Source organism: Aulonocara stuartgranti, assembly GCF_965226115.1.
Source record: "Aulonocara stuartgranti genome assembly, chromosome: 15".
NCBI classification, from domain to species: Eukaryota; Metazoa; Chordata; class Actinopteri; order Cichliformes; family Cichlidae; genus Aulonocara; species Aulonocara stuartgranti.
In genome coordinates this window covers 3,063,410-3,081,344 of record NC_138951.1, presented here as the reverse complement: position 1 = coordinate 3,081,344, position 17,935 = coordinate 3,063,410, and the positions used below count along the sequence as shown (strand labels likewise).

Sequence of the window (17,935 nt, the reverse complement as noted above, 5' to 3'; positions counted from 1 at the left end):
CTTTTTCCGCAGACGTTTTTATGTGCCGAGAAGATACAAAACAATGCGTCACTGTGTATACTGTGCAATAAATTAATTCCACTATTAACGCCTTAATTACGTATTACTTCATGGGAGAAACACTGCCATGGACCATATTTGAAGTACACAGGCAGGGAAGAGATCTCTGTTGTGAAAGCGTGCAGCAACAATGGCATTTCCTGGACACACAGCCAGGGTTTTGTGGTGGACCTCCTTGTTGTACTTCCTGTTCTTTTCCTGTTTGGTACATGTCTAGTGGGGAAACGTGCCTGGCTGTCAGCACACAGTGCTGGATAATATGTGACTGTTTGTACAATCCTCCTGCTGTAAAGCAGCATTACGCTCCTTTCTGGGTCCATCATTTGCATGTATTTGTTTGGTTGCTGGAGGAATATTTCATGTGAACAGGGCTGTTCAGACTCTTTAAAAACCCATTCCCACTTTTAGCCTCCTAGATGGCACTGTTGTGCTATGGAAAGGTTGAGCCCCATCTGTTCCCGTACCTGCAGTCAGAGGTTATATGCTGGTGCTGTCGGTCAAATATAGTTCAGAGTTAAGCGGCATCGGCGTGTTGCTTCGGTGTCACATCCGCAATTAAGACACTGATGATAAAATCTGATGATTTAATTCTCTAATCAATGGTCAGCCCTCCTCTCAAGGTGGTAACCTTGTTTGTGGATTAATGCAACATCAGCCTGGTCAGCTCTTACCACTGTGCACAAATGCAGTTAAGCACCCATCCATTCCAAACCTGATAAAGGTGATAAGGATCCAGCTTTAATAGGATCAGAGGCAGGGTTAAAAGGTACAGGGACGTGCTCTCATGGATGCAGATAGTGCAAGGAGCTTTTACGTTGATGGTATTCGTTCTGATGAGACTGTGGAAACCATACTAACGTAAAATGAGCAAGCAGTTTGTTTGTTCTTGGTATGACCTCTGTCTTCTCGTAATTATTAGCTTTATCCCTTAAACAGATCTGATGCATTGGATAGTCATTACACTGTTATTTGTTAATAATACAAATTCTATGTTATGTTACGCGTTATGATAACTGTGGAACAGATTCATCTCTGAGATATAACCTTAACAGTATCACAGACCTTTTTGTTTTTCAGCTGCTACTATCGCACGTCCAAGGGTTCCCAACTAAAGCAAGTGAGGCAGCAGTCCCAGGTACTGAGCTCCAAGAGCTGAAAAGATATTAAAAATTGACCTCCATTCCTGCCAGGGGTGCCAGATCTGTAGTTTTCCTAGAAGAGTGGGTTAAATAGGGTAGAATTAAAATGTATACCCTTCTCTTCTTCTTTCAGCTCGTCTTGTTAGGTGGATCATCTGCCTCACTATCTGCATGTCCTCCTTCATTGCATCCATGAACTTTCTCTATGGTCTTTCTATTTTCCTCCTGCCTGGCAGCTCCTCTTCTGCACATGTCCAAAACACCTCAGTCTCGACTCTTTAACTTTGTCTCCAGCTCACTCCCAGTGAAACTCTTAGCACCTTCCAATCTGTATACTCAAATCCTAACAAACTCCTAATTAAAGTTGCCAACTCTACTGGTATTGGGCTTTTTCTTTTAGTTTTCGATTTATTTTGGCTAGTTGTGATTGGCTGTTAGACTGACTTGTTGGCAAATGAATGCTGAAGAGGCCTGATTTTGTATATCTTCCGTAATTTGGATGACCATGACTTCATTTTTTGACTTTGTATCTTACTTAATATAATGATTAACTGGTCAATGAAACAAACAAGCCCATAATTACTCTCATTGCCTTACTTGCAGTTATAATATAGTTGTCCTACACAGTACTATAGGAATGAAAGTAGCAATTAGTTAACAAGCTTCAAGCCTTTGAGAGTTATTTAACTTTTCTTACTATTGCTACATACAGTTTTCAAGGCTGTTGATATCTAGCATTTTTTTTAATCTTAACAAAATGTAAAGTTGCTTCTATGTTCCTGAGCAATAAATATATAATGAATACTGAAGTCAGTGCAGATCTTAAACTTGCATTCTTTCTAATGGCCACCAGGTGACGACTCCACTGTATGCAAGAAGACGCTCCAGTGTGCAGAAGTGCGTGACTGAATGACATATCCTTGGTAAATGTTTCCAAATGTGTTTATGGTCTTAATGCTAATATTAGGTCACTTTGAAATTGTAGAAACAGTTGGACTAAAATAAACATTAAGCAGGCTGTTTTCTCATTGACGAATTGCTACTGAGTGAGGCCTAAGTCACAGTGATTATTCCCATCATACATATACAGTCTATGCTAAGATTAATGGGGAATTTGCCAGATGGGGGAATGCTAAGATCCTATCTGTCGATGCAATGGCAGAAAATGACAACTTGTATTGTGAGTTCTTGTTTTCCTTATGAACTGGCTGTGAGTTTAACTGACCCGTGCTGTTGTTCGTCTGATGTTAACATTTCAACATCTGCAGCCCGCTTTAAAATAATATGGTCTGTTATGGGAACTGATCAAAGGGATTTTTTTCATCCTCTCCCCATCTCTGGTTAGACATGAGGATCTATTGTCTATAAAATATTTGAATCTAAATGCAACATGAGAGTAATTATGCCTGGGAGCATATGTACCTCAAGCCTCCTCTTTCAAGCAAACATCAACTTTCCAGCCAACTGATATTCAGCTTTAGCCTAGTCATGCTACCTGTTGGTGTTTTTTCAAAATTTGCCCAACAACAGCTTCATCCTCATCATGAAAACGGAAAATTATCCTTGCAATTTATTCGTATTCAAAAGGAGAACACTGCACATAGCAACTCTTTCCCTGGGCACCTGGCTGATTGGATACCTGCAGCGACTCAGACATACTATGAATGCAAAAACTCTTTACAGATATTGATTCTTTCACTGATCCGCGGTGCTATAAAACCTATGTGCCTGCTCTTGCATCATAATCCAAATACCTTATTATCATAATCTACCCAGCGTGATGCCCCAAGAAAACTTCCCTGATGAGAAAAACATCACAATTACAATATCTCCATTGACAAGGTCATATGTCCCCGCCAACGTTCTTACAGTGTAATTCAAACAGGGCATTATTTCCCATTCACCGAAGATGCATTCCTGCTCTCTGCTGCAATTTCCCCGCTTTGATGTCATCTAATGAAATCATCAGGAGAATCAATCTCTCCTCCTATTCCCACGACAGCCTATTAAGACCCAGTACTAGAGGAAGTCTAGGCAAGCAGCCATTTTTAACTTCGGCGGTGTCTAAACGCAGGGCGATAACAAATGATGAAATCAAACTGGTGCACAAGTAAGAATATAAATGAGTATAAACGAGGGTGCTCGTCGCTAGGAATTACGCTCCGCTTCGCAGAGAATTTGCAAGTCATATCCCAATCAATGATCCATCCCGGCGCTCACTAATAATTCCTGTAATCAATGCTTCCAACAATCGTGTAGGGACAAAGTGTTAATTAGAGCACTGCTTGTGACACTGTAAACGGCTAAAGGGAGAATAGTCAGTATGGGCGTAGCATGGAGGAGGATTAGGTGATACTCATATGAGCAATATTACTCCACCATCGTCATTCCTTGTTGCTTGTTTTATAAATGAAGACATCAGCTGCCGTGGTTATAATCCATCAGGGAGCGGAGCAGTCCATCCCATATGGGCGAGAAATTAGAAAAATCTTGTGGCCCTCTTCTGAGTTTTCTTATCAAGTTACGTATACATCAAGCAACCACACAATATAAGACAACTTTTTAATATTGTAGGCAATGGGAAAGGAAAAAAATCTATACGCGCACCTCCACAATGTTGGATGGATCCTGTCGCCACTGTGCAGCAGCTAGGCTGCTTTCTGACTGACACCACCATTAGAGATGGTTACACCTGTCTAAACCTCGCCTCTGTCACAGATTATCAGCAGAGAGAGCCACTGAGAAGAGGACAGAGCCTCCTCCATGGAGTCAGGTAAGGCAGGCGGGACAGACAGATTGACAGGTGGACTATTTTCCAGAGAGCAGTAGACTCTGTCCAGCTCTACACCGCTTGCATAATGAGGAGTGACTTCTGGCGTGAATGTGCGCAGATGAGGAACTAATGATAAGAACGTGATTGAGGGGCACAGAGGTTGCTCAGGTGTGTGCTGCTGTTAGTGCTGAGTGTCAGTTTGACATATTCAATTTCCAGACTGTGCGGCTTTGTAAACTGCACTAACCCTATAAATATCTCAGTATGTGTTTGAGTGAAAAACCATATCAGGCCCAAAGGGGAATATTTCAAGATTACAATATAAAATAAACATTGTAAGTAGAAGACTGCTGGAACATAATGTAGGTCATGTTTTTTATGCTAAATGTTCAGTGAATAAATAGATATTTTTTTCTGCCAGTTAAAGACGGTATGAATATTTCATATATTACAATCAGCATTAATTCTTTGACTTTTTTAATGGCACAGAAATAAGATGTAAACACAGCCCTGACACATTTTAAACTGACCAAGTTAATTAATAAGTAAGCAGCAGACAAGGGACAACACCTTAATTTGCAGTCAAATGTTCCCTTATATTTACTAGCGAGGTGCTAATTTGATCTTCCAGGCTACATCCAAAACAATGAGCTAAAAGAGGATAAAAAGGGTCTGCAAAGCTATGGTGGAATCATGGGAAGGCAACAGCAACTCAAATCCCTCATTACAACCAAGATATGCAGAACAGCTTCTCTGAATGCATAACTTGTCAAACCCTGAAGAAGATGGGCTTCAGCAGCAGAAGACCACACCAGGTGTGTTCTAAGCCTTTCTGCTTAGAACACGAAAGTGAGGATGCAATTCACACAGACTCACAAAAACGGGACAAATAGACGTTTGGAAGAACATTGAGTCTTGATTGGTGCTGATACATTCAGATGATTGGATCGGAATTTGATGTAAACAAAATGAACCAGTGAATCCATCCTGCCTTTTATCACCAGTTCAGGATGGTTGTGTTGTTGTAATGCTGTTTGTAGAATTTCTTGGCATTTTTTTTGCCTCCTGAGTGCAAGCTGAGCATTGTTTAAACACCACAGCCCACTGAACATGTACTTCTCTTTACGACCACATCATACCGATCTTCTGATAGACGGTTGGAGCACAATCATGTGTAATGTCATGAAACTCAGATCATCTCAGACTGTTTTTTTCCACAGTCTGCAAATCCCAATCCAATAGATCTCAACAAATATGCATTATCATCATCTGCTATCATGTCAATGTGGACTAAAATCTCTGTTATGAATGGAGGGAGTTCTGAAGGCAAAATGTGGTGGTCAAGTGAAAGTATATTTTCTAGATTATTGCTGCTGTAAATCAAATTTACATTTCTTGCACAGTGCCTACGTAAATAAAGAAAAATCCATCTCATAGAGAGAGTAGGGATTTTTGACCTTTTGTCCTACAGAGCAGATAAGTCATGCCAGTTTCATGGCAGAGAGGGAATGGATCCAGTGTTTTCCGTGGATGCAGGGGTGTTTCTCTGACAAAATGAAAAGGTTGCCTTCAATACTGGAAGAGACACAGAGGGAGACAAGATCTCTCTCCGGCCACTGTTTTCGACAGGTCATCAGCAGCAGGCTAGAACATTTATCACCAAACTTATTGCTTTGCTGCCACCAACTGGAGGAAGGGGTGGGGTCGGGGGAGGGGGGGGGGGGGGGAAATCACAAAAGGAATCACAAAATAAACTAAGCTATCCTCCTTCAAGTCCAGCAAGTGGAAAGATGTGCCGCAACAACTCAATATTGTTTATTATTTCTGGGTTTGTTTCCTTGTGGAGCACAGATAAGGAGCTATCCATCACGGTCCCGGCTGGTGACCTGAGGATTCCATTATGTCCCGACACAATATGTTCACGGTTTACATTGAGCAGCACACAAAGGCAATGCCAAGGAACCAATTTCCTCTTACCTTCATGAATAAAGAATCTCATTCATCTTCCTCTGTGCACATCCATAAAGGCAGACAAGAGTGGAGAGGAGGCCCATTATCAAGCTGTCCTCAGTGCTTCCACAGTGGTCTAAGCACAAATGCGGCTGAAGGGAAACACAACTTTCCTGTTGTTTTGAGATAGGAAAGTTTAAATTGTGTTGACTTTTGAGATTTTTTACAACATTTTTTTTTTTACCTTCTTTCTTTTTGTGCCTCCACAACCACACGTGAGAGTCGTGCGTGACTACACTTGTGATTCAGTTACCCTCAGCTGGTGTCTGTCATATTGATTTCTTCACACTGACACTCATATCAAGCCTTCACAATAAACCCCCGCTGTCCCTAAAGTACCTCTCACACTGTTGAGTTTCTATCCCTCCATTCAACATTTATTCATATACAGCTTGTTCCCCTTTCATGTCATTGTTCCAGATAATATAACATGTTCGAGACAATAGAGTGATCCTAAAAATGATGCCTCACGCAGAAATGAAAAATCAGGACAGCTCTCAATATTACAATATCTGAGCCCTCTCCTACCACTGACTCGTGTTTTTTTTATTATTCAGCTCATTTCCTCAAGAGCAGAGGGGAGACTGTGACAAACCACCTGCTTTCCCCCACACTGGTGAAGAATTGGATGACTTTGGAGCATGTCGGGTTCTTTCTTCGCAAGTATAGGTCAGTGTTAAATCACATCAGAGCCACATTGCTGAAACTGAGCGAGAGTTTAATGTGTTTGCGCCTGGTTCCTCAGTCCGTAGACGAGGGTGGGTCTTTCACAGCTTTTTCCTCTGGTCCGACGGGAGGTGAGAACTGTATCAGCACAGTGAGGAGAATGAATTTTAGGCTATAGTCCATTCAACCTTTATTTTATTTTTGACTCGAATTTCTTCTGCCATATCATTACATATGTTTATACCTAGTTAGACTTATAGGAAAAATAAGGTTTTCATAGGAATCTATACGTTAAGTACACCCCATGATTCAGTAGGTTGTAGAACCATGTTCGTTACGATGTTCGTTACGATGTTCGTTACGATGTTCGTTACGATGAACCACTTGTTGTTCCTAGAGTACTTAAAAGTAGAATGGGAGGCAGAGCCTTCAGTTTTCAGGCCCCTCTTCTGTGGAACCAGCTTCCAGTTTGGATTCAGGAGACAGACACTATCTCTACTTTCAAGATTAGGCTTCAAACTTTCCTTTTTGCTAAAGCATATAGTTAGGGCTGGACCAGGTGACCCTGAATCCTCCCTTAGTTATGCTGCAATAGGTGTAGGCTGCCGGGGGATTACGGGTTTTTCCTTTCCAGTCACCTTTCTCACTCAACATGTGTTAATAGACCTCTCTGCTGAATAATACTTGTCATTAATCTCTGTCTCTCTTCCACAGCATGTCTTTATCCTGTCTTCCTTCTCTCGCCTCAGCCGGTCGCAGCAGATGGCCCCGCCCCTCCCTGAGCCTGGTTCTGCCGGAGGTTTCTTCCTGTTAAAAGGGAGTTTTTCCTTCCCACTGTCACCAAAGTGCTTGCTCATAGGGGGTCATGTGATTATCGTGTTTTTCTCTCTATGTATTATTGTAGGATCTACCTTACAATATACATAGCCTTGAGGCGGCTGTTGTTGTGATTTGGCGCTGTATAAATAAAATTGAATTGAATTGAAATTCTATTTGTTGGGGTTTACAGGAATTTGTTTGTGCACAGCTCGCCCACCACAGCATTTCAGTCAGTCTGGACTTTGACTGGGGCATTGCAACAATTTTTCTAGGTTTGCTGCTGTGCTCGGGACCATTATACTATTGCATGACCCAGTTTCGACCAGACGTTACCTGTGTGCAGATGGGACACAGGTAACGTCTGTATACTTTGGTTTGGTTTATAGACCAAATCAATGACTGCAAGGCCCCCAGGTCCCGTAGCTGCATAACAAACCCAAATCATTACACCTCCACCACCATGTTTAACACCTGATATGACGTGTTTGTGCTGATATGCTGTTTGCTTTATTCAGATGCAACTTTGCAAAGCCTAACTGTGCTAACATGTTCTTTTTTTGTGAGAAGCTTTCTCCTATCAACCCTCCCAAACAAGCCACACTTGTTCAATCTTTTTCCAGTTGTACTGTCATGAACGTTAACGTTTATCATGCCAACTGAGACTGTAGAGTCTGAGATGCGGCTCTTGGATTTGCTGCAGTTTCTCTGAGCATTGCACCGTCTGACCTTGGAGTGGATTTACTGGGATGATTGTGTCATTGTGCTCACCCACGCCTGAATGCTTCAGACCGACAAACTGCTTAAACTGCTGCTTTTACAGAGGTGCTCACACTTAACATCCTCTTATGGAAGCGGTGAGGCAGTACTTAGCTTTTCATGGCTGCAAAGACTTCAGTGAAAACTTTTTTCTTTACAACTACATATGCAGTTTGGATCGTCAGTGCCATTCCTACTATAGATGTAAATGTGTACAATGGTCTTGTGTTATTTATACCCTTAATATATATCGAGTATCATTTCAGGATCTGTGCTCAGTTGAAATATTAAATAGAATAGGAACAAGCTTAAGGGCTGAGTGCAAATTTGTCATCTCCATTTAAATTCTGGCAGACAAAGCAGGTTTTAAAAGTTTAAGCAACTTTAGGTTTTATGGAAATGGTGCAAAGTGTTCCTTTAGGGCTAGGATCGAAAAGCTTAGTTGCAATTTAGTGGGGTGGGGGCTGTGACTTGGAAATTCCTTGAAACTCACTGTATTTGTTAATGTTAGGAAGACTTAGTCTGCTATGAAAACTAAAGAAATAGATTCAGTCGTGTTTGGCTTTGGTTTATTTATTGTGTGCTAAACAGTGTATGAAGTAAATGTACAGTAGTACGCCCTTTCCTTGTGACATCTGCACGTACAATAAAATGTTATCACTGGCCTGCAGGCCACACTACACCCGTCTTTAAAATGAATTACACTTGGATATCCTAACTTGGTATTTAGAGGTCTTCAGTTTTGGAATGACCTTTCCAATAACCTCAGGTTTACATCAGTATCTGATCTTTCTCACGTCCAACAGAAAACATACTTTCTTAAAAAAAAAAAAAAAAGCCAGCTATCCAAAGTGGCTGTACGATAGCTGATATTTGATTTGTTATATAGACCTGCGAGTACGACCCCAGGAGTGCATAAATACAGGACTAAGTATTATTGCAGATGACCTTCAGCTCAGCAGTGAGCTGCTCACACTAAGCCTCCTGTGTAGCTGTGGCTTAAGGCTATAATTTCTCACCTGCTGGTAAAAAGATGTGCAACATAACAATCGCATTCAGAACCGTGCATGAGTCAATACCCACAAACAGCGCCCACTGAAGAACAGTCTTGTGCATGTAACCACTGTTTGTCCCTTTTCAAGCATCAGTGGAAAATGGCATGGTGCAAAGATTTTGGAGTCCACTGGGCTGTGTAATGCCACGCTGATTATTTTCCAGAGCCAGGGAAAATAAAACTGTCAGGCTGCATAAATCATAATTAATTGTAATTAATTGAACTAGTTTTAGCCTAATCATCACATAAATCGCACAGCCAATTTCCAGTGGGGGGAAAAAGCCCTGAAAACTACTCACACACTGTAATTGATGGCTTTGCTGAATGCATTTCAGGCATTTAATCATCTATGTAAATGGGCTGCATTACTCAGGAAGTGATTAAAATAATGGAAATCTACTATGTACAAACTATGCCAATTACACAACTAATGGACTTCCCACTATGTTGGAAAAGTTTAGAATAACTGAAGCTTAACCGGACTAAAAATAACTGACAAGGAAAGACAAGTCAAACTTGTTTACTAATTAAAAAAGCACAGCAGTTACACACGATATGAAACTCAATCCATTGGTAGTAATGTACAAGAACTATAAATTTGGCTGGATTTATATCTTCTAGATACATTTAAGCTGCTGTACACATCTGCCATAAAACAGGGACTGTGCTCACAAATGTACGAGGGGTTTAAATAAAACACTGCCATAACAAACAAAAGGAGGGAATGTGAGGAGAAAGTGAGGAAAAAAAAGGGGGTAAATACTGAGGAATTCCTGTTGAGTTTATTCTGTAACCTTCAGCATTACAGGTTTATAAAAACAAAAGCAGACAGTGACTAAAATCTACATTTTTTCCAGGGTCAGTTATCACCATTCCCAGCCACATGTGAAATGAAAGAGGTTGCACTGTATAAAGAGTAATGTTTCAGATGCAGAGCCCACTCATACTTTGCCTCACAACAAATGCTCAACATGGGTTAATGAAGTCTAATAGACAAAAAAACAAACAAAAAACAAGCGTTTTACACAGCCTTACACCCTCTTTCACACTGAAAGAAGACATCAATCTTAATGTCCAGTCCTGACAGATACTTGTATACCACAACACCCCTCAACCGCTGAGGGGATGCACTGACTCCCCCTCTGTATGAGAAGTGCACCGAGCTGCTCTCACTCCTTCCTGCGCTTCTTGTCGTGGTAGTCATCCTTGGAGCGGTTGCTAGTGGATGGCCTCTTAGAGCCGCCGTGCTGCTTGGCTTGCTCCAAAAATTTATCCAGACCGAAGGGATCCTCCTCAAACTGAACAGGTCCTTCGCGCCTCTGCCCGTGGTCGGCGCCTGAGAACTCTTTGTCTGGGGCAAACCTGAAAGTGGACAGGAAAATAACTCATTACCAATCCCTACCTGATCTGCAGGTTATTAAACGGACTCACTGACAAGGGGCAGAACATTTTGAATGAGAAGAAAATGACCCTGAAAATATCATGGAGCAAATGTCTCTGGTAAGTCAGTCAAAAACTGTTTTCAACATTCTGTTTTGCACAATGGTCTCGCACCCTGTGGCCAACCAAACACTCCTGAAGCACAATGACAACCTGGTGACTAAACATATGGGACAGGCTATGCTCGACTAGCCGAGTGTAGCACTGCTGCCTCAAGGACGAGACTTCCTGCTGGGATTCATGTGAATGCTTGTCTCGTGCCTCAAAATAAAATTAGAATAACCTTGAAATTTTTTAGGTCTTTGTCATTTAAAAAAAACATAGATACTCCCTTGGCTAAAGGGCGCAGGCTTAGCCATCTTGGTAGCAGCCTAATTAACAGTTACTATGCTTAGATTCCACACATTTTCAAACGCAAAATTCAAACAAGACAACAGCGACGACTTCAAGTTATTATAAAAGTGAGAAAACTGCTGGCGATGTGAATTGACCAGCTCCGGGAAAAATCAACTCCCAATGCGAGCGACTGAAGGAATTACCAATGAGAAGGCAGGATACCACTAGCTGACATATGACCTGGTATAAAAAAATATATATGACAAAGTTATTTAGGTAACCGGAGCCTGGAATGTCTGCTAGCAACAAACCGTCAGCACCAAACGATGCACAATGAGCGACCCACGTCCTGTGCAGACGGAGCGTATTGGAATACCAAATTGTATCCATGGCAGAAAGCTCTGAAATAAGGTTCACATGAGGAAGTATGATCACACATCTGTCACTGTGTTCCTGAGTTATGTTGTTAATTACTTGCTGGAACAATACGACATCCAAATAAAGCTGACACAGATACCACCACTTCAGCTTTTTTACCCTTTTAGACATATTAAACATATCTCTGAAATGACCTCATAATGAGAATATGAATATAATAAAGTAAGTCCAAGGTGTTCTTGATTTATTGTGTTCAGTCCTTCCTTGGGTGACTCTAAATTTTGGATGTGTTGTCAACACATTATGTTTATCTTAAAGGAACATTTTTGTAATCATTTTCTTCCCAGAACAGTTAAAAAGGTGAACAGGTCAAATAACGCCGTCTGAAGAAAAAAAGAAAAAGAAAAAGTCCTCATACCTGTTGTTGTGCATGAGTGAGTCCAAATCATCTGCATAAGCATCTTTGTCTATATTCTTGCTGGGCCTGTAGATGTTGGAGGCCATATCTCTGCCACTGCGGAAAGGCTGGTCATACACGTTGTACGTCTCATCTTCACCACCAGCAAAGCCACTGTCCATACCCTGAAAAGAATGAGGGAAAAAAGAAAGACTAAGATCCAGTTTGATCTGGAACTGAAACTTTCAGCTACATTTATCTTCACAGCAAAAAACCCAAGATGTGAACGCTGGAAGAGTGGAACTAAAAACGTGAGAATCATTCCAACCTTGCTCTGATTGAAGAGTCTCTGGTCATATTGCGCCTCGCTGGAGGAACGAGGGTTGGGCTTGCCCAGAGCGATGAGCTCACTGACGTCCCTGTCCTGATCTCTCTGCAGCTTCGACCTGGGACGCGGAAAGAGGAAATCAAAGGGATGTTCAGCAGAAATCAAAGACAAGATAGAAGAAATGACTCATGGAAAACTTTAGAGAAAGTTTACTTTAACTTTCTTTAAAAGTGCTGTAATAATGTGAGTGCTACAGCTTCAAAAATTTAAAGAGAATAAAAGTGTCATTTCAATGTCATGTTATATAATACATAAAAATTTATTGGAAAAATGCTGGGAGAAACTTGCATGAATGCTTAAACTCTGTATCCTGGCCTTAAAGCTTGAATATATATTGAAATGTGAAGTTTTTTTATTCAGTTCTTGGTGACTTTAACATCTTGATTGTCCTTCAGCAAACAGTCATCTCAAAGTGAAGTGAAAAGTAATTTTAAGATAACAAGGTCTGTGCTTTCTGACAGCTGGAATTGTGACTGTAATGAGCTCTCCTCTGAATTTCACTTTCTTCGCTTCTCCACGGACCCACAGTTCCATCAACTGACAACCTGACGTGCAGAACACATGACTTAACACACAAATGCACACTGGCGGCGCATCCCCCATGCACAAACAGTCTGTGGATCCTGAGCGCGCTGCTGGATCCTGCTGCGTTTGTTCAGTATTAGCTCTAGCTCCATGAATGATTCAGCAGTGTGGACTGCATTCGTGTATGCGTGCGTGTTTAGAGGGAAAGGGTGGTTGAGTTCACATGCGGTGCGTTTAAAGTGCGTGTCCAGCACCTCTTATCGGGAGCAGCTCTGGAAATGTTCCTGTCGTGCTGCCTCTCTTTCCTTCTGTCATGGCGGATCTCGTCACGCTCCCTGGCCTCGCCGTCCTCGCCACCTGCCGCGAGAGATGGACGGATGGGAAGAGGGAGAGAACAGGGTGCAAAGAAAAAACGAATAATAAAGAAGAAGAGAGAAGCAAGGGGTACACATGAGGTGAAATGGTGCAACAGAAGTGTGGAGTGAAAAGAGCAGGGGAACAGGGCGGGGCAGAAAGAGAGAACAAGAGAAGGTTTTATAAGTAACCTTAGAATATTTGAATCAAAATCACAGCTGATGGATGAAGCATTTACCACAGCAAAAGTTCTATTTTATAATCACAGTCAATGTCCTGTAGCTAAACAGTCATTCAAGGCGTAAAAAAAAGAAGAAGAAAAAAATAGACACGAAACATTGATTTTTCCTCTCAAAAATATACGTGAATTATCAGTGGGGAAGCAGGAACATCATTTCACAGCTTACTGGTCCTGTCAACACTGGCAGACTGAAAAATGTTGTCATGATTTATGCCGGTCATGTTCCCGATTTGGCAGTGGTGACAGCACTGATAACAGAGTCCGCTCTACTTGCTCAGAAAAGCCTCACACAGATACACCCATGAATATTAAGTAAACTTTATATTCCTGGCTCTTATCTTCAGGGCTCACCTTTGTCACCGTGACTTTTGATCCCTGCCCTGCGATCTCGAGCCATTTGGGCCAGCTCCCTCAGCTTCTCCTCCTTCTTTTCCTTCTCCTTCTGAGCCATCTTCTTCTCTACCTGAGCTCGCATCTCCACGGCCTCTCTGGCCTGCAGACATAATCAGCATTTAAATATAACCAACGAACGATCACTTTAAAGCACAACCTTTCAGATTCCCTTTGACAATCATGTGTTACCTTTCTATCAGCAATATAAAGGGCCTCAGCCAGCTTGGCAAAGTTTTCATTGATGTGAACCGTTTGAAGACCCCTCCCATCAGCAGCCAGACGTTTGTCGAGTGGGATGGTGTAGCCCTGAGCGCAACCAAGCATAGTGAGGAAAAAAAAGTGGGCACACACATGTACAAAAAACAAAACCGACCCAATAACTATTTCAGATGTCATGTTACCTTAGCGTTCTTCCAGTTGGAGATGCACGGTGGAATCTTCCACTCTTGCTGCTCCTTGACCGTCATCTGTAACAAAACTGAGAAACTATCAAACATAGTGCAAGCAACTTGATTTAGGATGCAGCGTTAAAATGCCTGAAAAGCCGGACATCTGTTTGAGCCAACTCTACCTTTCTGCTTGGAGAATGCATCACAGGGGCAGGGGGAGAAGGCGGTCCACGAGGAATCTTCTTGTTGATTCTGAAGCACGAAGAATGACAGGCAAAATATTTTAGATGTTTAAAAAAATTTATCCTGTAAGACTTTTTAACACATTTTACTTGGAAGTCCTCATTTACTCCTTACTTTAAATTTCTAGGGTGATCAAAACACCACACCCACAAAAGGGACACATTCTACAAAATAAGCATCTAGATATCATAACTATGTATTAAAGTGTCAAAACAGATATTAAAGGTTAAATGAACACATTTCAAATTACATAAATTAATGATGGAGATAATGTTTACTTACTTAAAACGTGGAGGTTCCATGGGGTCTTTCTGCATTTCCACCATGCGGATCACCCTCTGTTTGGCCCCTGAATTAAATGCCACTCCCTGTTGGGACGGGGTGTACCTTGAAAAGAAGGAGAGGATGAGGGGAAAGTGCCAGACAGACAAAACTTTATCCTAACCCACACTGACATCCGTTAAAGCTAAAAATACAAGCATGTAGTTGCGCGGCAGCAATAAGAGCTTTCTGAATTCTCCAAATACTTCAATAGTTCATTTAATAGCCCTTTAAACAGCATCCTGTATGAAAGGAGAAAACATAATGCTATCCCACAAGTTAGTGATACACCATTTGACCATTTATATAAACAATTAACATAACTGCCAAAGTGGTGCAGGTAATGTGAATGATAATTGTAAGTTAATCTTCCATTTCACGTCATGAGTTAGTGATATATTTTATCAGTTAAACTCTGATCATCACATTTTTCTAATAAAAAGCTTCTTGTTAAGTTGTTGCCTTGCATGAAATACACAGATCTATGCATGTTCTCAGAATCACGAGTCAGACTAATTGATCAGTGTGTTCAAGGTTCTGCATAATTCTGCTTGCACCCGTACCGTCTGTTCTTGTATTGCAGCCTTTAGGATGATCAGAAATTAATCAATAACTAACTAAACTAATACAGTCTCAGTGCAAAACTCTGGTTTTGTAGACTGAAATTCAAGTGAATCCAGAGGAGAGCTGCATTATTAACAAAGAGGTAATTTGGGGGGATGATCTGAATTGATTCCTAGACTTGAGTAGTTATGTTAGCTAGTTTACATCATTAGCTTACTGTTAATAAGCTATACCCAAAAGCTGTTGTACCCACGTTAAAAGAATCTAAGAACAGGAGTAGAACTGAAAGAAGGCCTCAGGCCCATGTACTACAGAGCACTACAGAAACTGGAAGTCAACCTTCCGACTCTCCTCCCTGACTGTGTGCAGTGTTGATAATCTTCTGACTAATACATACCTGATGTACTGTGCAGGAGCTTGTTTGTCTGCGGCTCTTACAGGCATGGCAGCAGCGATTTTTTGAGACACCTGCTTCTCCAGGGCTGTACGGGTCTTCTCTGTGAGCTACAAAAGGATGATCATGTTTACATTCCAGATTCAAGAAAAGCAGTCACATGACACAAGAGAAACTGTACTTCTCAAACATGTAGTAGTAAGAAAGCATCCTGACTGGAAACAACATAAACTGATGAAGGTTGAGCATGGTGCAAAATCGGGAGATGAACAATCTCAAACAATTGCAGGCTTTGATCTACTGAGAATCAGTAATATCTCAAGTACACTAAAACACTACAGCCTGAACTGTCTTTTTATTTTCTTTACTTATTTATTCATTCATTTAGGTCTTTATGGTTTAGTTTGCAGGAGGATTAAATAGACTTGAATCAGTAATTTTGTTAGACAACCTTGTATTTCACAATGACAACTAAAACGAATCTTAAAGATAAGCAGTCATCCTGGTGTCCAACACTTCTTACTAATTAAGTTTAAAAAGTCTAAATACAAAGTTGTCAAAACTAATTATGACAAATTGTTTCACTCACTCAGCAACTTTACTGGGACAAAAATATACGTTGTCCATTTTTTCTTTGACATCATCGATACCTCCGAAAAGCACTTTGTGACGGCTTTATATAAAATTTTTACTTCTTTGGTAAATGGTTCTAAAAATGACAAGTGAGCACTCAAATCTAAAGTAATTCTGAGGGCGACGTGCTCTTACCTCTTGTATAGCCTCCTCATCTGGCTTCTGTAGTCCTGGAGCATCTTCATTGAGAACTTCCTTTGGAAGCAGGTCTGTGTATTTACTGAAGATCACCTATAAGCATGAAAAATGAAACCAATAAAGGAATACCACTTTTTAAAATGAAAACAGAGCCAGAGATGCAAATAAACTAAAGCCTAAAAGTCATTTTCTGGCCGTGCGAAAGCGATGTACATGACAGGTTTTATTCAGGCCTTAAAAGAATTGCTGATTTTTATATTATGATTTAAAGACAAATTCTTGGATTGTATGGATTGTATTGAGAGGATCCCTGCTAACTGTCGAAGGGATAAAATGCCCATATACCTTATCCTTTCCCTGTCCTTGTCTGGCAATGGCATCATATTTAATCTTTCCTTCTGCATCCACTTGTACTGCCAGGGCATTTGATGTCTTCTTCTTTCTACCCATCTCCAGAGGAAACTGAGCCACATGGATCTCTGGGAAAGCACCTCCATCTCCAAAGTCCTGCAGAAACACATATTTTGCAGTGAAAACTCAGGGTTGATTTCATCTTCAACCCGTAGAGGTTAGACAAAAAGGGACCCAACTATAAGCGAGCCAAACAAGAAACCTTATCCCATACGAGCAAGAGGTTTTACCTCGAGTGAGCGAGGTATCCAGCCTTTTCTGTGTCCATAAGGAGGGGGCTCTCTACGGGATGCAACCAGGGCGGTAGAGTAAGACTTCTGGGCCCGGAGCTTCTCCTCTGCCTCCAACTGATCTTGGGACAGCTGGGTCGGCGCCGGTAAAAAGCTGAACACACAGGAATCCTCATGTAAGTCTCAAAGTGATGAACAGTAACACAGGCGCTCTAAGCCCTGGCTAGCATTAGCCGCTAGTGACAACAAGTAGCTTCGAGGTTAATTAAGACACTCGTGTGTCAGTTCAAATAGCTAATGATCAAGGTAAGTTAAGAGAAAACGTTAAAGAAGCAAGCTTAAACACGTGGCTGCCTAAACTACGTCTACACAACGAACTACATCATATCGTGACCACAACTGCGTGCTGATAAGCTAGCTATGCTAAATGTGGAACTCGCGACATTTTTACTTGCTAGCCGTAGCCGTTGGCATCGACTAAATCAGATACAGAAACGACCGCGTACATACCACACATATCAGTGTGATACATTAATCGTAGTCTACACACCAGAAACCAATCGGTTGAATCGATATCTTATTTCCTAACAGTTTTGCAATTTATAACTACAAAAGGCTTTGTCGTGAAGCTCACCTCGTCAGAGACATCTTCCCGTTTCTTCCTAAGCAATGAACTGCACATGCGCGAAGACAGAGCAGACATGCGCAGAATAGAACAGACGACAACCACCAGAAACAAGAAACGTTCTGGACAAAGTATATAGGTGGAAAGTAGGCAGGGGCATTTGTAAGGTCTAGGAAACGATGGCTGGAGAAAGAAGAGCAGAATTCTTCATACTTTTAAGTTAGAAAAGTATCATGCAAAATTGAAAACAATTACTCA

The 17,935-nt window shown here is 41.3% G+C and overlaps 1 protein-coding gene across 1 annotated transcript; it reads right to left on the bottom strand.

The window, feature by feature from the left end:
• Window positions 1-9,781: 9,781 nt before the first annotated feature.
• On the bottom strand, window positions 9,782-17,794 carry snw1 (SNW domain containing 1). The gene is made up of 14 exons (XM_082504576.1): window positions 17,687-17,794; window positions 17,053-17,206; window positions 16,757-16,918; window positions 16,409-16,504; window positions 15,644-15,750; window positions 14,644-14,748; window positions 14,301-14,370; window positions 14,131-14,196; window positions 13,919-14,035; window positions 13,688-13,829; window positions 12,996-13,098; window positions 12,157-12,274; window positions 11,850-12,013; window positions 9,782-10,639 (listed from the first exon to the last, which is right to left on the bottom strand). The coding sequence occupies exons 1-14, from the start codon at window positions 17,698-17,700 to the stop codon at window positions 10,447-10,449; spliced, it is 1,611 nt and encodes a 536-aa protein (XP_082360702.1). The 5' UTR covers window positions 17,701-17,794; the 3' UTR covers window positions 9,782-10,446.
• Window positions 17,795-17,935: the final 141 nt, after the last annotated feature.

What these genes read in the sequence shown, in the direction of transcription:
- snw1 (XM_082504576.1), bottom strand. An exon ending in ATGGAACCTCCACGTTTTAA is followed by an intron (nt 14,371 to 14,643) that starts GTAAGTAAACAT and finishes TTCGTGCTTCAG; the next exon opens with AATCAACAAGAAGATTCCTC. An exon ending in CCAACTGGAAGAACGCTAAG is followed by an intron (nt 14,036 to 14,130) that starts GTAACATGACAT and finishes GGTTGCGCTCAG; the next exon opens with GGCTACACCATCCCACTCGA.